The sequence below is a fragment of the Phocoena sinus genome, chromosome 18 (genome assembly GCF_008692025.1).
Source record: "Phocoena sinus isolate mPhoSin1 chromosome 18, mPhoSin1.pri, whole genome shotgun sequence".
NCBI classification, from domain to species: domain Eukaryota; kingdom Metazoa; phylum Chordata; class Mammalia; order Artiodactyla; family Phocoenidae; genus Phocoena; species Phocoena sinus.
In genome coordinates, this window is record NC_045780.1 from 24,750,633 (window position 1) to 24,775,287 (window position 24,655).

A 24,655-nucleotide genomic window follows, 5' to 3' on the forward strand; every position below is an offset into this window, starting at 1 on the left:
GCACTTAACAAAGTGTTGACGAAGATAAAGAGGTGGGACAGCCTTCACAGCAAAACAGTAACAGAAAGAACTGTTGTCTAGCTTTATAACTGAAATATGTGGGATGTAGGTGATCTCCTATAGTTATGGCTGAAGATGCATCTTCTTGGGCCCTTTCAGACCTACTGGATCAGAATCTCAGGGTAGGGGTGGGGAATGAAGCCTGAGAGTGGACATTTTAACAAGTTGTCCAGATGATCAGGAGGCACACTAATGTTTGGGAACCACTGGTATGGACCTTTGATTTCTCAGTAGGGTGGGCAGTAGGGAGGGATGAAGCAATTGGACATAGCATGGATGGATTATTAATTGCACTTTCCATCCAGTTACTGTAATGTGGCAGGCAAGAAATATTCCTCACAGACTCTGGAAAAAGTTTAACAGTAAATACCAGATTTTGGCAGTGTGTTTTATCAAAAGTACTAGTTATCTTAGGGAGAATTTGAGAGAGAAGTTACCTAGAGGTTATGATGGACATCTCTTAAATAAAACACCTCTGGTTCATCTATTGAACATTCCTAAGGTCTACTCTTCTACTTTTTCTCATTCAGTGTCATAGCCACCAACTAGGGTCTCTTGTTTTCAAGTTTTTTTTTTTTTTCTTTTTTTACCGCCACATAGCTATAACTTGATGCTTCCTGCCTTACTCAATTCATAGTCATCACAGATTAAAATATCATGATCAAATTGATCAGATATGATCCATTGTATCATCCGGGTGGTGACCCCAATTTGCCTATAAGATGAAGTCCCAACTTCTTCATTTGAGATTACCCAGCCATTCAAGATTCTTCAGTCTATAATCTTTCCTCTTTCTCTGACAATACCTTCCCACTCTCCAAAGACTATGCCTCTCTCACCTGGCTGGTTTCAATGTCTCTGTAAATTAATCCGGCTTGTCAGGACTCTAAGCCTCTACTCATGCTTTCTATCACTCTTCTTTGTTTATCCAAATCTAAACTAGCATTCAAAGTGAAGCTCAGATGCTACCTCTTCTCTGGCTGCATTTTCTTCTTCACATTGCAGACCTGTCAATCCCAAAAACTCTTCACCATTTTTCCATCTCCTCAGAGGTTAACATACAAACTCTTTCCCCTTGCATACAACATAGCCCCACTTCCTCTTTCTGGTCGCATCTCTACAAACTACTTTATGCACTTGACCTCCAGACACAGTGACTCACTTTCTGATTCTCAGTCTTGCCACGCATTTTTAGTTTTCTGTACTTTGTATCTGTTCTTTCCTTTGCCAGATATGACTTGCCCTTTTCTCAGCCTGAAAAATTCTTGCATATCCTTCAAGAACCTCTTCAAACATCACCTTCTCTGTGAAATCTCCCTGACCTCTCCCAGGTGAAGCACTCCACCCCAGAGCAGTTTGAGTCTAAATATCCCTAAACATGTGTCCTCATTGTGTTGTAAATCTTTATTTGTATGTCTGTGTTCTATACTTGATGTGAGCCTATTGCTACACAGTACCTGGCAGAATACTGTTTATCTAATAGTTGCTCAGTAAACGTTACCCAATGACTGAACACTGTAACCTGTATTGATCTCCCCAGTGCCGTAACTGCAAGGGCTCTTAGTGTTTATTCCAATCATTTTGCTAAATTGCCTTATATTATTCTTTCACTGTTTGAAGCATGTTCTAGATTCCAGTAAGATTAAATGGAGATGCCCTGGCCAAGGTACTTAACTCTCCCAGGCTCAGTTCCTTCATCTGTAAAAGGGGGGATAATAATAGCACCTCAATCAAAGTGTTGCTGTGTAAAATGAGACAATGCATTAAAATATTCAGCACCATGCCTGACACACTCAAAGTGGGAGAAGCATTTCATTAACTGTTACATTCTACATTTATGTCATTATCCCTTAGTATTCTCCGAGGGTTGTTGTGAAGATTATATGAGAACATATATGTGAAACCATGTTGTAATGCACTATGCAAACGTAGTCACCTTTATTTTCACTGTCTCCGCAACTAGGTTAGAAGCCCGTTTCAGCCTGAACACATTAAGTCCAATCCTCAGCAAGATGCACAAAGCCTTACCCAGCTCAGCTTCTTTCTTTTAAAGTCTCCCATTTTCTTCTCAGCACCTATCACAGGGTCATGCACATGTTAGGCACTCAAGGTAGATTTTAAACATAGTAACAGCTCTAGAATTAGCAAGGCCTTGGCTGAAAGTGAAGCCTGCTGCATTCTTTTTGTTTGATGTTTGTTTTGTATAACTTGATTGAAATATTTTTCCTTGGTCAATGTACTCCTAATATTTTGGAGATGCTGTATAATTGTATTAGGCTTAGTTGCTTTGTAGTAGGACCACTTCCCCTTTTGGCATCGATGCCAGGGAGGCAAGCCTTAGCCAGGGTCCTACTTTTTTCTCTTACTAAAGACATAAATTATATAACTCTTGCATTGCAGAACGACTGAAAAAGTGCTTGATTTGGGTCCTTTCTGACATTTTGGCAACTTCTATGTATCACTCCCGTTTAGAATTTATAAAGATGTGGTAGTAAAACATGTGGAAAAAATAAAAGAGTAAGGCTTTCAGGTACTGATTGGAAACACAGGTGGGGGTACAAGGAATCCAGATAGGTGAAATGTTCCCACAATCTTCAGAAAACGTACTCAAGTTCTGAAGAGGGTTTGAAGCATGTACAGGGAAAGCGCAATATATTAAGACAAAGAGAGTCGAATTCTCCTTAAAACCCTTAAGCAACTCCCGAGCACAGGGGAACGACTAGAGGCCTGCCTGGGGAATCCACGGGGATCATCGCAGGTGAGGGCGAGAAGGGCGAGGGCGCGCCCCGGAGCCACAGGCCTGCAGGTGCTCCGCCCTGTCTGCCCCGCGGCACGGGACGATTCCCTTCGCCCCCGCTGGGCCAGGGCGGCCCGAGACGGCTGAGCCCGCCGCGCTGGGGGAAGGAGTTTCCGGCGGACTCGGCGCGGTGCCGCTTCTGTCCCCCTCGTCGCGCCGTCCAACCCGGCCGTCCGGGACGCGGCTCGCAGCGGACCCCCCTCCCCGTGCCCGGCGACGCCCCCGGCCCCATGCAGATCCCGGCTCCTGCTCCTTGGGGCCCCGGGCGGGCCGCGGAGGCCCAGCTGCGCGGCGCGTGAGGCTTGCTCCCTGGGGCAGGTGGTGCGGCGCCAGCCGGGCGGCGACGCGCGGCGCTCGGAGTCAAGCTGCTGCACGCCGGGGCGGGGGCCGACACAGGTAACCCGACAGACGCCTCGCAGCCCAGCGCTCCGCGCGGGGCTCCCGCGCACCTCCGCGCCCTGCCTCCCCCCCCCCCCCCCCCCCCCCCCCCCCCCCCCCCCCCCCCCCCCCCCCCCCCCCCCCCCCCCCCCCCCCCCCCCCCCCCCCCCCCCCCCCCCACCCCCCCCCCCCCCCCCCCCCCCCCCCCCCCCCCCCCCCCCCCCCCCCCCCCCCCCCCCCCCCCCCCCCCCCCCCCCCCCCCCCCCCCCCCCCCCCCCCCCCCCCCCCCCCCCCCCCCCCCCGCAATCCCTGCCTGCTTCAACTGGGGAGGAGCGCTGCGCCGGGAGCTAGGAGATGGAGGTTCTAGTATCACCTCGCCGCTAATTGCTGTGTAACGCGGGGCCAGGCGCTTGCACTCTCTGAGCCTCATGTAACCCGTGGGAACTGGACTTAGGTTTCTGATGACCTGGAATAGTGCTTTCTCCTTCCCGCACTGCTTCTTTCATCCCCCCCGCCCCCCGGGATTCTGACTTAGATTCCAGCACACGCAGAGCTTAATGCAGCAACCCTCAGAGGGTGTTGAAAGCTGGACTTGACCTTGCTCTCTGAGTCCCAAGGGCCTGGAAGTCAGTCTGTGCCATGTTCCAGCCAGGGTTAGTGGCGGCTTAGAAGTGTACGTTCTCGCCGAAGAACCCCTCGTTAGGTTTTAAATGTATCCACGAGTCTTTCAAGTTTTACTTGGAGTTTTCATTTCTCACAGGTTCACAATTTCTTAGAACTGAAAACCACAATTTAATTTAGTTAAAACCCCTGACTCTATAATTGAGGTAATTGAGACCCAGAAAGGAAAAGTGACTTCCAGAAGATCACACAGCTAACCCTAGGCTGTGAAAGCGCAGAGTCCTAACCACTGGACCACCAGGGAATTCCCAGCTCTGATTTCTAAGCTCAGTATTTCTTGGCTCTATCTGAGATGATTTTAGGGATGTGTGTGTGTGTGTGTGTGTGTGTGTGTGTGTGTGTGTGAGCGCGCTGGAGCTAGAGCATTTGTGCTGGTTAAGGGAAGGGATGTATGTTGTTGCTCCACGTGAATGGCTAAGTGATTCTAGACAAGATTTTGTCAGTGTCATTGCTTAGAATGAAGGAGGTATTCACCTGAGATTGCTAGTTTCATGGTTCTTCTTGCACCCCCATCCCAATAATTTTCCTTGTCAGAAGTGAGGGAGTTTAAGTCCCATCCATTTCATCATTCATTCATTAAACAATTTTTTTTTTTTCCTGTATAGGGTTGTGATTTGGGATTTTGCCCCTTTATAAATTATTATGCTTCTAGGGTGTTGTTTTTTAGTCTTTGAGTTTTTTATTTGTTAGTTTCTCCTTTGTCCTAGAAGGCAGAGGTCAATGTTAGAAGTGCTAGCGTAATCCATAACTCGTGATTGGAGTGAACAGTCTGAGTTGGAGGCCATTTCTGCACCGTCTAGGTACGGGGATTTGAGGGTAGGTTACTTAATTTTGTGTCCCAGTTTCCTTAACTGTAAAATGAGGATAAGGAAAGTATATTTGATAGGGTTTGTTGTAAGGATTTAGTTTATACAATCCCCTTGGCAAATATTAATGTTTCAATAAAAATTAGCTTCTCTTATTATTCTTAGTGTATGTTATTTTCAGCTATGTGAGATTTATTGTTTCCTTGGCTTTAGAAGAAATGAAACCAGTTCCTTTTAGGTTTGAACTGTGAGAACTGTCTAGGTAGGCTGGTGGAGCAGGGTTAATTCATGGGAACTTTAAAAAGAAAAATGTTCTTTATACATGAAAAATACATGTTGATTATAAAACATTAGACACGGCCTCAAAATTTGTGGTATGTCCAGCAAATCAAAGTACAGGCTTTGCTTCAAATGTGAGAGTCATGTACACATTACAAAAAACATATTAACTTCTTAGACTCAGTCACTTAGCATGACACCACATGGAGTAAATTATGTTAACCCTACTTGCCTTGCCACTGCAAAGATTCTCAAGGTTGAAGGTATGAGGGCTGTGGATAAATGTACCTGAAAACTCACCAGAGATCTGGACTCAAGTAAGAACAGCTGTGAGCCAGGTAAACAGGAGCAAGTTCTGGGCTTCCCTGGGACATAACATTGGCCATCAAGGTTGAAGTGTCCCATTTTGAACCAGATGTCACACACAGACATGTGAACCACAAATAGCATTATGCTGTAATGAATTACAGTTTAGATTGGAAAGATGCTCTCAGCTGCACTCAGACATGTGACTAGTAGCTCACCTCTCTGCAAGTAATTGACCTTGCTTCCTAGTAGTTTGGAAAAGAACAACACAGATACAAATTATATACTATTCTTATCTCTCCTGGGCTGTATGTATGTCTTATTTATCTTTATATTCCTTTTTGTGCATGTCAACTCTTGTACCTAAGAAGTATTCAGTGGCTTATTATCTCCGGTTTGTACAGAGAGGGAGCAAGAGAGCCTGGAATGCCTTGCTGGCTTTCAAGATAGGAGCTTTATAAAGCCGGAGAAGCAGAAGGAAGAGAGGGTCATTTTGTTTAAAAACAAAAAAAATCCCCAAACCCACTGCTTTTTATCTTTTGCTATTGGGTAGTCTAAACATCCATAATTTGTAAATTCTTTATATCTCTTTACACTTCAATTGGTTGTATGTCTCTTGGTTTTAGGAACAAAGCGGTTAACAAGGAGGTTAGCTACTGCAAAGAGTGTCTTTTTTTTTTGTTTTTGTTTTTTTTTTTTGGATGGCTGCGGGGCTTGTGGGATCTTAATTCCCCGACCAGGGATCGAACCCAGGCCCTTGGCAGTGAGAGTGCAGAGTCCTAACCACTGGACCGCCAGGGAATTCCCTGCAAAGAATTTTTCATAACGATCATTGTAGTGTTTTCACAGAAGGAGCCAAATTAGTTCAGTAGGATTCTGATGTCAAACAGGCTCAGATATACCATAGATTAAGATCAAATGATAAATCTGGAAACATAACTCTATAAATCCACTGTGACCACATTGAGTGCCATCCTTTCACACCCTTACTATTAAAGGGGTTCACTATTTTATCTTTCTGACTTTTGTGTATAGGTTTGTTTATAGAAATATTTAAAAATATTGATACTTTTTGTACAAGAAATCTATGTTTCATTGTAGTGAAAAATATAGACAAATCCCCTAAAATATCTTTCCATGCAAATTCATGATTGTCATTTTTTTGTGTGTGTTACTACTATCAGTTTTTGTAAAAAATATATATAATATGCATTTATATAAATACATATTTCTTTTTAAAAATGGAATCATGTATGTTTTACAGTTTATTCTCAGCCATTATTAACGTACTAACATAGTGATAAATATTGTTATATATGGTCATTTTAAATAGGCATTAAGTTCATACATTTATCCATATAATTTATTTTACCAGTTTCCCATGCTTAGACATTCAGGTTGTCTATTTTTAAATATGTAAACAGTGCAATAAACATCCATCCATATGTATTTTTGTAACTTTAAGATTATATCCTCGGGTTATAATAGAACTAATGACCTTTGGGGAAGGGAAATATAGAACTCCTGCTTCAATTCAGAAATACGGTTGTAAAGGGAAAAACTGTACTGTGTGTGTGCAGGTCTTAGCTCTGTATTTACTAGGTATTGAACTTTGGGGGAAATTATTAACTACTTTGAACCTGCAGCAGGCTATTTTGACCCTGAGGACAGTGTGACTTTTGTGTATTAAAGAATTTAGTAGTAAAATCCCAGAACAGTTGTAACCTAATAAATTGCTGGACAATTTATTGGGAACATGCAGACTAGCCTGGAAATTGCTGATATATTTGGTTTTCTCTTGGGTCTAAGTTTTGTATTAAAAAAACCCAATGGTGACACTTAAGGGTTCTTAACCAGGGGTAATTCCCGTTCCCCAGGGGACATTTTGGCAGTGTCTGAAGGCATTTTTTTGGTTGTCCTAACCAGGAGGAAGGGGGTGCTACTGGTATCTAGTGGGTGGAGGCCAGTAAATCTGCTGAACATTCTACAGTGCACAGGACAGCCCCCTAACAATAAAGAATCATTTGGCCCAAAATGTCGGTCGTGCTGGCTGTTGAGAAACCCTGAACTAAACCAACTTCTTTGGTTGGTTTAGTTCAAAGCTACAAGTCATTGAATTGTGAGTCCTTTCAGAGTCGAATGTCCTAAGGTGTGTCTATTCATTGACTTAATTTTGTAGTTTACAGTTCAGAAGGCATTAAGCATCTCCCATTTTAGGAGAAGGGCTACCACAGATGTGCCTGAAATACGTAACTAAGAAAAGCATTTTTGAGATTGGTAAAGATTTTGACAGTAGAACAGCTTTGAAATATCTGAGGAAAATACCCATGTTTTCTCCTGGGTTAGCCAAGAACTAAATAAAAATTATTAATCATATAAAAAATTTGAAGTCTTATTAGAAACTAGCAATACAAAATAAAACTCTGACAAAGCTATATACTAAAAATTTGTTATTGATGAAACATTGAAGAAAGAGCAAAATCTTTTTGGTATTCAGTCCACGCTGATGGCCACAAAGGAAAACAGAGTTGCAGAAGATATAATTGGTGAAATTCTATATGGACAAAAAAGTGATTGATAAATCCTCACTATAAAATAATTCTTTAATAAAAGAAAAATAAAATGTGCTCTATAAAATTGATCAAGGAGTTCTTTTGGCTTAATTTTGCTCGAAAGTTAACTTTGATGAAAATTTATGAACGCTTAGTATTATTCTGATTAAAATGTTTGTTTTCAGAATATCCTCAGGGTCAAAATGTTATATATTCCTCTCTGAGTATGTATCTTCTTTGTAAAATAGGGATAGCTACACTTGCTTTGCCTGCCTTTACCTTACAAAAATTGTTGTGTTAGTCAGCAGTCATTAGGTTTTAAGTGACAGAAATGTGCACAGAAAAGCATATGATTGGTTCACATAGGTGGAAGGTCCAGTGGCTTCAGACTGGACTAGATGCAGGATATTAGAACATCTGTAGGACTTGGGCTCTCTCTGTCTTTGCCCATGGTTCCCCCACTCTCCACTCTTCCTTTACTGGATCTACTTTTTGCAGTATTGGTTTCAATGTCTGGCAGGCTTTCTTCAGCTGGTAACAGCCTTACTGACAGCCCCAGACTTTGACTCTCCTTACAGTTCACAATGTGAGAAGAAGAGAGAACATCTTTTCCTGTGAGCTCTGAAAAATCCTGGCGAGAAATCTTATTGGCCAAGCTTTGATCACAGGCCCATCTCTAAAACAACCACTGTGGTCAGAGAGTGGAATGTTCTGGCAGGGCTTGTGCAGGGTACTCATTTCTGGGCATTTGGATGCAGGGGTAAAGGTTGGGAGGAGTGGTATAAACTACCCAAACCAAATTGGGTGGGTTCCTCACTGGAGAGAGGGATTCTGTTGTCAAAAGAGGAAAGAATATTGGGCATGTAAAACAAAACAGCTGTCCACTAAAAATCAAGTGAATAGGGCTTCCCTGGTGGCGCAGTGGTTGAGAATCTGCCTGCGATGCAGGGGACACGGGTTCGTGCCCCGGTCCGGGAGGGTCCCACATGCTGCGGAGCGGCTGGGCCGTGAGCCATGGCCGCTGAGCCTGCGCGTCCGGAGCCTGTGCTCCGCAGCGGGAGAGGCCACAGCAGTGAGAGGCCCGCATACCGCAAAAAAAAAAAAAAAAAAAAAATCAAGTGAGTAATGCCCGAACAGGTTTGTACAAGAGTGTTATGTAAAGATATTAATTATTATCTTGAATATAGAAATTATTTTCCTGTAAACTTTTGGGAAATCCCTTTAACTTAAGATCATTGCAAATGATAAAATCAAGCCTTGTTACTTTAAAAATGGCCTTAAATTTGATTTCGTTTGGAAACTCTTCGATTCTTTTTAGGGTTTTTAATTTTCAAGTCCATATTTTCCATGCCTTGAATAAATACATAATTTATTGGTAGTAGTAGTTATGTGACAGTTTGTGTACTGTACACGGATTTAGGTTAATCCGTATGAGTTATGTGTGCTTGCTTTTTTGCATTATTTGTAATAAATGTAATTAAATGTTAAGCAGCTTACTCTATAACAAGTTGTACTTTTTGTTAACTCATTCTTAGTTATTCTAACAATTTCCATTATGAGTATCTTATATATATATATATAATATATATATATATATTATATATTTTTTTTTTTTTTTTTTGTGGTACGCGGGCCTCCTCACTGTTGTGGCCTCTCCTGTTGCGGAGCACAGTCCCCGGACGCGCAGGCCCCAGTGGCCATGGCTCACGGGCGCAGCCGCTCCGCGGCATGTGGGATCTTCCCAGACCGGGGCACGAACCCGCGTCCCCTGCATCGGCAGGCGGACTCTCAACCACTGCGCCACCAGGGAAGCCCAGAGTATCTTATATTATTAACTAAAATCTTTTTAAAAAATGATTGCACTTGACCAAAGTATTTATTTGGTTTATTTGAAGAGAGGCATAGGTTAGTTTCTTTTTGCCTAAATTGTATTACCTGTTGTATAAGTATTAACATTCTCCTTTAGATTAATATTTACACTATTTCACTTATATGAATCCTTTACACATAAATGACTTGATTTCTTTTTTATTTTACATTTTTGGTTCAGTTTTTTTTTTTTTTTTAAATGACTTGATTTCTGAGCATGTTGGAAGATGGACTATTCTCAAAGAATACAGAAAACACTTCTAATTAAAGTGAACCAGGGCTTAAAACAATACTTAATTAAGAAAACAATATCTAATTAGAAACTGGAATCGTTCATTCATATATTCACGTATTGAATACCTGCTTGGTTTGAGGTATTATTTTTTGGCACTGGGAATACAAAGGTGATTAAAACATAGACTTGACCAACAAAATGCTATAGTCTTATGGACTGAACAGTGGTCTTAAAACATTTTTCTCACTTATATCCTAAAAGGGTTTTACAAATATATATCCCTTTATACATTTTTAGGTTGATATCTAGAAATTTCCCTAATAAGTATGAATAGTTGAAGAGCATGCTGTTTCTATTGTGTTGTAAATATTGACATTTGACACAAAAATTGTTACAATACTCTTTAAAATGTATCTTTTAAATGTGTCATCTGAAAAAATGCACAACCTATGAGTTGAGAGTTATGTTTTATTTGGTGAACTTTCTGAGGACTTCAAGCCCAGGACACATCATCTCAGATAACTCTGAGACTGCTCCAAAAAGGCAAGGGCGGGGGTGGGAGCCAGGATATGTGGGAGATTTTGCAATAAAGACCAGGTAGTTGGAACATCAAAAGATTACTGTTAATTAAAGAAAACCAGATTTATCTCAAGGAATTTAGTGCTTTTCTATGTATGGGAAGGTGCAAAGTCTGGGTTCATTGAAATCATTCCTTTTGATATGCCTCTCAGGTATTTGGGGCCAGTATCCTGTGCTTTCTAATCCCAAGTCTCCTCAGGGTGCACTGTCAGGGGTGGCATTTTGTTTCCATCCTGAGCTCCCTCAGGGCTCACCTTAGGGGTGACTGTAACGTGGTGGCTTGATGGCTGCAACATCCTTTGTTTATTAATATGGCAGCCAGTATTTTCTTTTCTTTTATTTATTTATTTTAACATCTTTATTGGGGTATAATTGCTTTACAATGATGTGTTTCTGCTTTATAACAAAGTCAATCAATTATACATATACATATGTTCCCATATCTCTTCCCTCTTGCATCTCCCTCCCTCCCACCCTCCCTATCCCCACCCCTCCAGGCTGTCACAAAGCACAGAGCCGATATCCCTGTGCCATGCGGCTGCTTCCCCACTAGCTATCTACCTTACGTTTGTTAGTGTATATATGTCCATGCCTCTCTCTCGCCCTGTCACAGCTCACCCTTCCCCCTCCCCATATCCTCAAGTCTGTTCTCCTGTAGGTCTGTGTCTTCATTCCTGTCTTACCCCTAGGTTCTTCATGACATTTTTTTTCCCCTTAAATTCCATATATATGTGTTAGCATACGGTATTTGTCTCTCTCTTTCTGACTTACTTCACTCTGTATGACAGACTCTAGGTCTATCCACCTCATTACAAATAGCTCAATTTCGTTTCTTTTTAAGGCTGAGTAATGTTCCATTGTATATATGTGCCACATCTTCTTTATCCATTCATCTGATGATGGGCACTTAGGTTGTTTCCATCTCCGGGCTATTGTAAATAGAGCTACAGTGAACATTTTGGTACATGACTCTTTATGAATTTTTGGTTTTTCTCAGGGTATACGCCCAGTAGTGGGATTGCTGGGTCATATGGTAGTTCTATTCGTAGTTTTTTAAGGAACCTCCATACTGTTCTCCATAGTGGCTGAATCAATTCACAGTCCCACCAGCAGTGCAGGAGTGTCCCCTTTTCTCCACACCCTCTCCAGCATTTATTGTTTCTAGATTTTTTGATGATGGCCATTCTGACTGGTGTGAGATGATATCTCATTGTAGTTTGATTTGCATTTCTCTAATGATTAATGATGTTGAGCATTCTTTCATGTGTTTGTTGACAGTCTATATATCTTCTTTGGAGAAATGTCTATTTAGGTCTTCTGCTCATTTTTGGATTGGGTTGTTTGTTTTTTTTGTTATTGAGCTGCATGAGCTGCTTGTAAATTTTGGAAATTAATCCTTTGTCAGTTGCTTCATTTGCAAATATTTTCTCCATACTGAGCATTGTCTTTTGGTCTTATTTATGGTTTCCTTTGCTGTGCAAAAGCTTTTGAAGTTTCATTAGGTCCCATTTGTTTATTTTTGTTTTTATTTCCATTTCTCTAGGATGTGTGTCAAAAAGGATCTTGCTGTGATTTATGTCATAGAGTGTTATGCCTATGTTTTCCTCTAAGAGTTTGATACTTTCTGGCCTTACATTTAGGTCTTTTAATCCATTTTGAGCTTATTTTTGTGTATGGTGTTAGGGAGTGATCTAATCTCATACTTTTACATGTAGCTGTCCAGTTTTCCCAGCAGCACTTATTGAAGAGGCTGTCCTTTCTCCACTGTATATTCCTGCCTCCTTTATCAAAGATAAGGTGACCATATATGTGTGGGTTATCTTTGGGCTTTCTATCCTGTTCCATTGATCTGTCTTTCTGTTTCTTGTGTCAGTACCATACTGTCTTGATTACTGTAGCTTTGCAGTATAGTCTGAAGTCAGGGAGCCTGATTCCTCCAGCTCCGTTTTTCATTCTCAAGATTGCTTTGGCTATTCGGGGTCTTTTGTGTTTCCATACAAATTGTGGCAGCCAGTATTTTAGTTCATGGTCTCTCTGGTCCAAATTTGACCAATGTTTGGAAGACATTTCATGACCAGTTTTTTCCCATGTTGCTAGGAATTCTCCTTCCTAGGTCAGGCAAAGATTCTTGTTGATACGCAGCTCCAGGTGCTACTTTCTGGATTAGGCCCTGTTGATAATTTAAAATTCTCTGGATCCTCTGTCTTACTAGTCTGTTATGATCCAGGAGATACTTTCTCTTGTTGCTTCTTCCCATACCTAGAATTACACTATTACAATTATTCTATGTAGAGTTATAAATGTGATCTAATTCCTCAAGATGTTTAGCCATTATCAATTTTGTTGGAGGCCTGGTTACACATTGGGTAATGTAAGAGACAAGAATTTTATAAAATAGACAGGATGTAAGTAATACAACTGGTAATGTTGGCAGTCATAGTGCAGCAGGGAGACACAAAGCATAAACAGTTTAGAAACAAAGAACAAATTAAAACAATGATTAGTGTAACTAGTTGTAATCTGGTTGCAATAAACCATCAAGAATTTGGAGAGAGAAAATTAAATCTAGTGTTTCACCAGCTTACTTTTAACAACAAAATTCACTTACTTAATTAACTTTAATCTAAACCTAGCCAATCCTGACCATCCACAAACCTTCCATTACTTTCTGTATCCATATTAGTTTGTCCCTTATTTTTTTCCATCCAGAAAGAACCAGCTCTAAGATAAGCTTACTTTCTTTTCCCTTAATAAAATGCAATTCCATTTCTAATATCTTCTTTACAGAAAAACACACATTCTACTTTCCTACTGTATACTGAAATGTTTACGTTATTATTTCAATTAGCTTTAATTACATGTTTAAATTTGATGGACATCTCAAAGACACAGGAAGAGAAATACCAGTTCCCTCTACAAGGCTTTTTGTTTAAGGTCAGAATTCTGAGAAGATATTTTGTCAAACTTTTTAAATTAACTGCATACACACACACACACACACACACACACACACACACACACACAAATTAGCCCAACTTGGCCATTTAAGGTTGAGATCTCTTTTAGTATAATTTAGGTACTTGCAAGTATGATCTGGCTGACATATTAGTTGGAGGTTGGCTTTCTGGTGCCCCTTTAAAGATGTCAGGTCAGCCTCCTCCCCACCCTCTCAGCTCAGACTTCTTGGTTTCCTTTACTGAGCAAATCCCAGGTTTCCCCTAATGTCTTCCAATTAGGGGGGTCTCCCAGTGTTTTTCAACCAGGCTCCCCTAATGTTACTGAGTCCAAGCTCACTCTGCTCGCTGCATGACAGGCCAATAAATCGGAGACAGGTGTTGAGGCAAGGAATAACGACTTTATTCAGAAAAGCCGGCAGAGCCGAGAAGATGGCAGACTAATGTCTCCGAAAAAACCATCTTATCAGAGTTTGGATGCCGGTTTTTTTTTATAGAACAGAGAGGGGGAGGAGATGAGGAAATAATGTAAAAAGGCCATAAGATTTGCAACTGTCCCATGGAATGGCCAGCCTTGTGGAGGGGATGTGTTAATTTCTTCTTTCTTGCAGCCATCCGCAGGTGGACAGGGTCAGGATGTACAAAGGCACTTTGGTTTAACATTCCGGCAGAGGGGCAGGGTTCCCTGAGGCAGTCCATTGTGTATAGACAGCATCCTTTTAGTGAAGAAAGGCAGCGGAAAGCAAAGGTTTAAAGTAGAAGAAATAGATTCAACATATAGTCAGATTTGGCCTCTTCCCTGTTACCCTAATAGCTTTAGATTGGGGGGGGGGGGTCACTCCCTAATGTCTTTCAGTTGGGAAGCCAGGTACCTGTTAGACACCGCCAAATGAAACTCAGGATCATCAGCTGTTAACAGGAGATCCTAGAGCCAGGAGAGACCCAGATTTGTTTGGACTCTGAGGAGGTCGGATGGGCACAAGAGGCCTCTTCTGGTATCAAGGTTCTGGATCCTTGTAGAGTTTAGGCAAAGGAGAGAAGTATGCTCTGGGTCCCTTTGTAATTGGTTGCCAAAACCGTCGACTGAAAAAAATGTTACAACCTAGAAGTTGAGTTATGTTTAATTCGGTGGACAGTTTGAAGACTTCAAGCCTGGAACACAGGATCTCAGATAACCCGGGACTGCTTCATCGAAGAGGCAAGGGGGGACCCAGGATGTATAGTTTTTTCAATAAAGACCAGGTAGTTGGAACATCAAAAGATTACTGTTAATTAAAGAAAATCAGATGTCTCAAGTTAAGGAATTTAGCGCTTTTCTATGCATGAGAAGATACAAAGTCTGGGCTCATTTGAAATCATTCCTTTGAAATGCACTTCAGATATTTAGGGCCAGTACCCTGTGCTTTCTTATCCCAAGTCTCTTCAGGGTGCACTGTCCGGGAGGGCATTTTGTTTTTATCCTGAGCTCCCTCAGGGCTCACCTTCGGGGTGGCTGTAATGTCCTTTGTTTACTGATATGGCAGGCAGTATTTTGGTTCACAAATGGAATCAGAATATCCTAGTGATTTGTTAGCTACCACCTCTTTTTGAAAATAGATAAAAAGCTCATCTTTAACTGTCAGAAAGTGTATGTTATTTCTTTATTTCCTTGATTTGTATTGCAATTACACTTACTCCTCATAATTTTTATCTTAATATATTCTTATTCTTGAAAGTTTTATCTTTATCATATTTTTCTGCAATGAAAAATGTCTAAATGTTAAAATGTTTCTATCATTATAATTATTAGAGCACAATTGTTCAAAAGAACATCAATATGTTTCAAATTTTCTTAAAAACTAAAATTTTGTGGAAACATACCTATTAATAACATGAGAAGCACTTTTTCCCAGTTGACTATAAATTACTGTAATGAATATTCCCTAATTTTATTGCTGGAATATAAAGAATTTTGATATAGCAATATCACTCAATTTTTTGCAGACTTTTCTAAGTCAAAAATATGTTGATTTATTATCAAAAATGATATTTTTAATGATCTATAAACTGGCAACTTGATTATAGCCTTTTCATTTTGTTCATGGCAAAGAATTGGAAACCACTTGACTTGCAAGTAAAGTCACTGACCCAGCCAATAGAATCATTCCGCCTCAATATCTGGGAAGTTCACTAAAAAGGCTTCACGAAAATTTATCAAATGGCTATGGTTATTTTTCTCACGTAGAGGCTGCTTTTTTATTCTAATGTACTCAGAAAGAGATGTTAAAATAAAACTTTCATTCGACATATCTTTGCCAACACAATATTTTTTTGGAGAAAACGCTTTTACTTTATCACATGTTTAAATACTTTCTGTCAAATTCTTAGTTTTCATAATTAACAAAGGTAGTCTGTACTGTCAAATCCAATTCAGCCAAATTAGACTTTCTGACAGAAAAAGTATTTTCCCCTTTCAATTCAAATGAATGTGTTAATGTATATTTTAAGAAATGTTATAAAAACCACTGAAAAATAAATTGTGGGACACATTTGAAGGCTAGATTACTAAAGGCAGTAAAGCCAAGAATAAAGGAATCTCTTGGTTACATATTTAAGTTATTTATTTCATAATATATGATAATATAGTTTTGCTCTTAATGTATAGTAAAGTAATATGGTTAAAATTATTTAGTAAAGAGGACTGTGGCAGAAGTCATGATTTTTTTTTATTAAATGTGTAATGAACTTTGTTTATGGGCCTTAGAGAACAATTAAATAGAAATCATGTATAACAATCAGTAATAAATTCATCCATTTCTTTAGACCTCATGATCAATCTTTGACTTTGTATTTAGTGGAACAGAACACTATTTGGTTCAGAAGCTAGTATATAACCTTTTCATTATAAGAGTTTAGAAAATAGCATTTTATAAGATGAGGAATGACTATATTGGAATGAATAATTCATGATGATGTTTGAGAATAACTTTTTGTGTACCTTTTCGAAAAGATACACATCTGATCTGAAACATTTAAAAGTTTTCTCTGTTCTTTTTATCCAGTGTATTGTGAAAAATTTGGTAGTGCTGAAACCTATTTCAGTTACATTAAAATGAATCAGGGGCTTCCCTGGTGGCGCAGTGGTTGAGAGTCCGCCTGCCGATGCAGGGGACACGGGTTCGTGCCCCGGTACGGGAAGATCCCATGTGCCGCGGAGTGGCTGGGCCCGTGAGCCATGGCCGCTGAGCCTGCGCGTCCGGAGCCTGTGCTCTGCAACGGGCGAGGCCACAGCGGTGAGAGGCCCGCGTACCGCAAAAAAAAAAAAAAAAAAAAAAAAAAAAATGAATCAGCATTAATAATGTGTACTGCTTCGGATGTTCAGAGGTGCCTTTTTTTTTTTTTTCTATGAATAGCATGTTCTCAAGATAAGAATTGAGAAAAGCTGAAAAAAGTAGCTTACCTTTAAGGTTGTGAAAGCCAGTTTTCGAAGCTTTTTTGCTTTGCTCTCTAAGCTCTCCCATCTTGGATTATTTGACAGTACTCACTCACACTTCCTCACTCTGCAATATACTGTATCTGACACAGGCCAACACAGGTCAAACTACTCTGGTCAGTTCTAAAGCTACTCTTCACTTTTAGTAGAACTATATGAGATGGAAAGAGTATTCCTAGGCAGGTTTATGTTGATTTGAATACTTTTGAAAGCAGGCTTCTCCTTCAACCATAATTAAATATGCCCCTTTGTTTGGTCTCCTGGAGCAACGCACCATTCACTATAGTAGTAAACTAAGTGAGAGAAGGGCTCCTGAAAGACCCGTGGGGATGGAGAGCCTGTAGGGCCATTCTCAGTCAGGTCAATTTTAGGGAAGAACACATGGAAGTGGAGATCTGAAAACTGATCCCCTTCAGACTGCCATGCTCTGTCCCCTTGGAAAGTCTTGTGTACCCTAATTTAAAGACTCTTATGTAAAGGAGCCATAATCAATAATTGTACAGTGTGAGAAATGCTATTACAGAAGGATGAGCCAGATACTGTGCAGAAGGACAGGAATGGAGGTGATCAATTCTTGAGTGAGGTGGAGATGGTGCAAAAGGGAAAGTTAGGGTAGATTCAGTGGGGAGATGAAGATATCTGAGGGAGTACTTGTGTGAAGGAAAAGTGTGAGAGATGTGGAAGGGCTTCTAGGTCAGGGGATAAAGCATCAGTTCCTGAGATAAGAATACAAGAAGTAGAGCTGGTTGGACAACACACACAGAGAATATAGAGTTTCTCATGTTAAATTTGAGGTGCCTCTGGAATACCAAAGTAAAGTGTCCAACAGGCTACTGAGAGGTATTGAACTCGGGAGAGAGATCTGAGCCAAAGTAGACATATAAGACTTTAATTGTACAGAGGTCAGATGTGGGCTATGGGTATGGATTAGATGACTAGTCAAGTGTAGCATGGTAACAGCGGATGGCCAAGAACATAAGCATTTTGAGGCAGGGAGGGCAAATGTCTAACCCCTATGAATGTCTTTTTCCTCTTTGCCTACAAATGGCTAATTGATCACTGCCCTGTTTCTTAATGAGTCCAGTTTCCATTGTGATTTCTTCTTGGGTTTTTTGGAAGCCTGTTTCTTGATTTCCAAATGTTTAGAGATTTGCCAGTTATCTTTTTGGTGCTAAGTTCTAGTTGAATTCCATTTGATCAGAAAGCATACTTTGTATGGTTTTAGTCCTTTGAAATTTATTAAGACTTACATTATGGTGCAGCCGAAGATCTAGTTTGATGAATGTTTCATGTACATTTAAAAAGAATATGCATTCTGCCATTGTTGGGTGTAGTGTTCTATAAAGGTCATTTAGGTTAAGTGGTTAATAAGGTTTTCAGATCTTTAATTCTACACTTGGTCTTAGCCAAAAGGCCAAGAACTGATTGTTTTATTTCTATAACCTTCTTTTTTTTTCTGCTCTTCCATCACTTACTAAGAGAAATATAGTAAAATATGCAGATATGATTTTGAATTTTTTCTCTTCCTCCTTTCAGTTCTGTCAGTTTTTTGCTTCATGTTTATTCCCCAGCTCCCTTTTGCCAGTCACCACCTTAGGTTTGCTGTGTTCCCCCACAAAGGGTCACAGCTCCTTTCAGGAGTTATTCTAAATACACTCACTCTCTCTCCTTGCTCTCCCCTGGCCCCTTCAGGCTTGGGTCAGTGGTGGTAATGGCTTTCTGTTATTGCTAGTCCCAGGGTACTGCACCGTCCTTGCTGGTTTTCCCAAACTCTGCCCATACCTTCATAAATGGTTCCTTTATTATTCTCTCCTCAGTTATTCATTTTGAATGGACTACCAGTTTCTTGCTGGGCCCCTGATTGATAATGGATATATTTAGGAAAAGCATTTCAGTTAGTAGGAAAATCCAGTGCAAAAGCCTGAAATGAATATATGTCTGACATGCTCGAGGAGTAGCGAAGAGACCCACGTGGCTGGAGTAGAATAAGTGAGGAGGACACCAGTAGGAGATAAGCTCAGAAGGGAAATGTGGTGCCAGATCAGAAATAGCCTTTAGGCCACTGTAAAGATGGGGGTTGAGCAGAGGACTGGCATTACTTGATTCCTATTTTCTTATGATCACTGTGGCTGCTCTGTTGAGAATTAACTGTAGGGTGCCAGGGTTGATGACAGGAGATCTGTAAGGGAGTGAGAGGTAATGCTGTTTAAATGAGAAAATGAATTTAAGTAGTAAACCCCTACCTGGCTTGGGTCAGCATTGTGGTGGTAGAGGATGTAGAGAGATGTGGGCAATACTACATATATATTAATGACAGAGTCACTACAATTTTCTGATGGGGGGTGGGAGAGAAAGTTAAGAATGGCTGCAAGATTTCTGGTGTGAGTAGCTGGAAGGATTAAGTTGCCATTAGTAGAATTGGGGAATACTGTGTGTGGAACACACACAGATCAGAAAGTTCAGTTTTTTTTTTTTTGCTGTACGCGGGCCTCTCATTGTTGTGGCCTCTCCCGTTGCGGAGCACAGGCTCCGGACGCGCAGGCTCAGCGGCCATGGCTCACGGGCCCGGCCGCTCCGCGGCATGTGGGATCTTCCCAGACCGGGGCATGAACCCGTGTTCCCCTGCATCGGCAGGCGGACTCTCAACCACTGCGCCACCAGGGAAGCCCAGAAGTTCAGTTTTGAATATGTCAAATGAAGCCGACTATTAGGCGCCTCAGAGTCTGTTGGTATCCATGCTTCGAGTTCTGTGGTCTGGATTAAAGATATAAATTTGGGAGCAAGCAATATATTAGTTTCATAAGGCTAGATGAGCTCATCAAGGAGAGGTTATAGATAGAAAAGAAAGAGGCTAGAACCGGGCCTCCGCACCCAGTGATCGGAAGTTGAGGCGGATAGGAAGAAAAAGGCAAAGAAGACTTGAGTCATAATGAGGTAGGAGGAAAAGCAACGAGGTGAGAGGGCAGGAGAGAGAGGGCGGGGGGGGGGGGGGGGGGGGGGGGGGGGGGAGGAGGGAGGGGGAGGGAGAGAGGGGAGGGGGAGAGGGGAGAGATATGGAATCCCTGTGGAGTGAGTCGCTGATTGGACGCGGGGCTCTGACTCCACTCCAGATATCATGGTGGGTAAACTCTTCCTGCTACCTGTACCCTGGCAGCCAAGCTGTGGCTAATGACGTAGCCTTGGCCAATCAATGTTCCTGCCCATGACTGCGAGTCATGAGGGAGTTGTGCAAAGGCTGCAGGAACAGTTTATTTATGTCAGTGTCCTTTTTATTAGAAGATATATCTGAAGACTTTAAGGATGAAGAATCATGACTTTTGCATCTTAAGGTAGTGTTTTTCCAATTTTCCTACAGGTTTTGAGAAATATCAAAATAAAAGTGGGGGAAAAAGTTGTCCTCTGACTGTGTTGTCCCACAGTATGGATCTAATGGTGCCTGGGGTGGTATCTCAGTGAGTTTATCCTGGGGTGTGACTTTGACTGTGCTTCTGTTGCCTTCCCTAACATATTGTGGACTAGTTTCTGAGCCTAGGTCTCTTCATGATGGGTTCACGCTTCCTGTGAGGTATTTCATAGAACCACTGTAACAAAACCCCCAATGTCCTCATACTAACCTAGTTTGAGATGGAGTTTCTGTTACAGTAGTTCTGTGAAATAGCTCACAGGAACCATGGTTACTTAGAGTCAAGATTAAATGAAATAACATAAACAAATATGTCTATAATAGTATTTGCCAAATAGTTGGTACTCAGTAAGTGTTAGCTGATGTCTAGACTAATTCAGAGGGAAAATACCTTTGATTCACACTCTAAATGTATGTGCATTCTGTATTAGAAATTATACCTGTGTTTTGCACAGTGTTTCTACTTATCTCTTAATTTACCACATACCTGTAATATATTTCTCATCTATAAAAACTTTTTTTTTCCATAGATTTACAAATTTCCTCATTTATAAAGTCTCTGTCTCACATATTTGGGGAATGTGTAAAGGACTTAGAAGATAGTAATCATTCAACAAGTGTTGGCTGTTGTTAGTACCATGATTTAAGGCCTCTATTCTCCAGGATACCTCACTAGCTCAAAACTGGCAGTGTTGAAAGATGTGTTTTACACAGCTACTTTTCTAAGTGTTTTTGAGCCCTTTGCAAGTGAAGTTCCAGTTGCAGATGGGATCAATATGTCTATTTTGCTGTTGGAGAGAGCAAAGCAGAGATTGTTTGGTTCACTCCTGCACTTTAGAAGATCAACCAGAAATTAATGTTACTTTAAAAACTTAGAACCATGTAGAAGTGACTGAGAGCTTTTGCTCTGTTTTGCTTGTTTCATGTAGGAGTTCTTGGCATATATGCCACTGGGGCTTTGCTCTTTTCATGTACCTAGAAATGTTGAATTTGGGAGTTATGTTGCTAGAGAACTTGAAGTTGTATGTAGTAAAATAAGAACCTATAAAGATGTAAAAAGGTTGCAAATACATGTTAAAGATACCACCTTATGGGTGCTTTGGACGATCTTAAACAAAAGTGCATCCTTCTGTATTGTTGACTTTATCAGTATTGCTATTAATGAGAAAATAAAGCTGGTTAATATATTTTATAGTATTTCACCTTTTTTTGCTAAAATAGCATTTAAAAAGTGAATTTCACCGACACTTCTTCTTTATATATATAACTTATACTATGGATACTAATTGTACAGCACAGTGCCTGACATAGATAGGTGTTTCTGTGGATGCCCAACACAGACAGATCTGTGGTACACACATCCCTCTCTGTAGGTCAGGAGAATCACTGTTTGCAAAAGCCGTAGTGTGTGTTTTCTTGTCTCTTGTAATGGTTGTGTTTCTGTATTCTCTTTTTAGGTGATACAGTTAATATTGGAGATGTATCTTACAAGTTGAAAACGCCTAAGAGCCCGGAACTTGTGCCACAGAACTACTGTAAGAACTAATCATTTATTTTATGGAATTTATCACTTTGTATCACTTCATCCATGAATATTTCAGTAAAATATTTATTTTTCCATTATATTGCTGTTTCTGTTTCAACTGAAATAAAATTTATACTTAATAAAATGCACAGATCTTAAGTATTCCTTTTGATTAATTTTGACAATTTTATAAATGTGTATAACCACCAAGACTGCTTTCATCACCTCTGAATGTTCTCTTGTGCCCCTTCCCTGCTCTCCTGCTCTCCTGCTCTGGAAGCCACTGTTCTATTTTCTACCATTGGTAGATTAGTTTTGCTAATCTAATTTGTTCTTCAGCCTTCTATAAATAGAATCACATAGTATAGTTTTTTTTTGTGTGTGTGTATTTGGTTTCTTTCCACCGAGAATAATTTTGAGGTTCATCCATATTCCTGTACCAATCAGCTTGCTTTTAACTGTTGAGTAATATTCCATTGTATAAATATACCATAATTTATTTGTTCTTTGTTGATGGACAGTTGGATGGTTTCCATTCTTGGACTTTTATGAAAAAGGTACTGTGAACATTCCTGTAGAGGTCTTGTAGTCATAAGTTTTCACTTATCTTAAATAAATAACCAGAAGTGATGTGTCATAGGGTGGATGCCTGTTTAACTTTACTAAACACTGCCAAAAAGTTCTCCACAGTAGTTTGTACTATTTTACCCTTTGACCAACAGCAGTATTCCACATCCTTGCCAACCTTGCCATCCTTGGTATTTCTAGTCTTCTAGATTTTACTCATTCTACAAGGTGTGAAATGGTAACTCATCATGGTTTTTTGTTTTTATAACAGCTCTATTGAAATACAATTCATATACCATAAAATTCACCTTTTTAAAGTGTACAACTCAGTGGTTTTTAGCATATTCACGGAGTTGTGCAACCATGCCACTATCTAACTTTAGACCATTTTTCATCAAGTCAAAAAGAAACCTCATACTCATTAACAGTCACTCCCGGTTTCCTCCTCCTCCTCTTCCCCCTGCTGCCCCTCTAGCCTTTGGCAATCATTAATATACTTTCTGTTTCTTTGGATTTGCCTATTCTTAACATTTCATATAAATGGGATCATATAATATGTGGCCTTTGTGTTTGGCTTATTTTACTTAGAATGTTTCCAAGTTTCATTCACGTTGTAGCATGTATCAGTGCTTCATTCCTTTTTATGGCTAAGTAGTGGTCAGTTGTATGGATATACCACTTTTTGTTTATTCATTCATCAGTTTTGGGATATTATGAATAATACTGCTATAAATGTTCATATACAAGTTTTTATACAGACATATGTTTTCAGTTTTCTTGGATATGTGCCTAGGAGTAGAATTGCTAGGTTATATGGTAACTCTGTTTAACATTTCCAGGAATTATCAAAGTGTTTTCCAAAGAGGCTGTACCATTTTACATTCCCACAAGCAATGTACGAGGGTTCCAGTTTCTCAATATCTTCAACACTTATTATTGTCTGTCCTTTTTATTGTAGCCATCTTCATGGGTATAAAGTGGTATCTCATTATTGTTTTGATTTGAATTTCTCTAATGACTCACAATCACTTCTTTGCTCAAAATCATGTCAATTCTTTTCTCAAAATTCCTTAAAGCAATCTAATACCTTAGGAACAAAGGTCAATCCTTACCTTTCATGATCTAGTCTCAGCCTCATCTCCTGTCTCTGTACTTCCCCTGTTCTATGTTCTAGTCATTGGGCACAATATAAAATAATTTTTTTGTTCACTCTTCAGATTCTTTCAGTAGACAATGCACTCCTTGAGGGAGAATATCTCACTTTTATCCAGTACAAATTTCCATTGACTCTACCTCCTAAATGGCTCTGCGATCTGTCCTCTCCACTCTGTCCCACTTTTCTTTTACTGTATTTTTTTTTGAGGTTTTTTTTTTGTTGTTGGCTTTTTTTTTTTTTTTTTTTGGCCATGCCATGCGCATGCAGGATCTTGGTTCCCCGACCAGGAATCGAACCCATGCCCCCTGCAGTGGAAGTGCAGCGTCTTAACCACTGGACCGCCAGGGAAGTCCCCTGAGTTATTTTCTTAGTGGTAACTCTAGGGGTTATAATTAACAGTTTAACTTAAAACAAACTTGTTCATATTAACACTAACTTAATTTCAATAGTATATAAAAACTTTGTTCCAGTATAGCTCTGTTCCCTTCTACTTTCTTTGTACTATTATTGTCATACAAATTATAGCTTTATATATTAAAAATCTAGTGACACAATTTTATAATTATCATTTTATGAAATTGTATTTTAAATCAGATAGAAGAAAAGAGTTACAAACAAAAATATGTTTATATTATTTTTACATTTACATATATTTTTTACATATATTTTTTACATTTACTTATATTCCAGTTACCTTTACTGGAATGCTATTGTGTGGATTTGAGTTACTGTCTAGTGTGCTTTTATTTCGGCCTGAAACAAGGACACTCTTTAGTATTTTTTATAGGGCAGATCTGCTAGAGATGAATTCTCAGTTTTTATTTGTCTGGAAATTTCTTAATTTCACCTTTATTGTTTGAACAATTCTTGGTTGACATTTTTTTCTTTTCTGCACTTTGAATATGTCATCTTACTGCCTCTGGCCTCCATAGTTTCTGATGAGAAGTAAGTTATTAATTTTACTAAGGATCCCCTCTACATGATGAATCACCTTTCTTTCTGCTATCAAGATATTTTCTCCTTGTCTTTGTCTTTT

The 24,655-nt window shown here is 39.9% G+C and overlaps 1 protein-coding gene across 1 annotated transcript in view; it reads left to right on the plus strand.

The window, feature by feature from the left end:
- The window catches only part of VWA8 (von Willebrand factor A domain containing 8), a 387,125-nt gene that overhangs the window by 16,473 nt on the left and 345,997 nt on the right, over nt 1–24,655 (plus strand). The window contains exons 3-5 of the mRNA XM_032610892.1: nt 2,756–3,028; nt 3,176–3,253; nt 21,829–21,906. Coding sequence (XP_032466783.1) covers nt 2,756–3,028; nt 3,176–3,253; nt 21,829–21,906 — 429 coding nt within the window. The remainder of the gene's footprint in view (nt 1–2,755; nt 3,029–3,175; nt 3,254–21,828; nt 21,907–24,655) is intronic.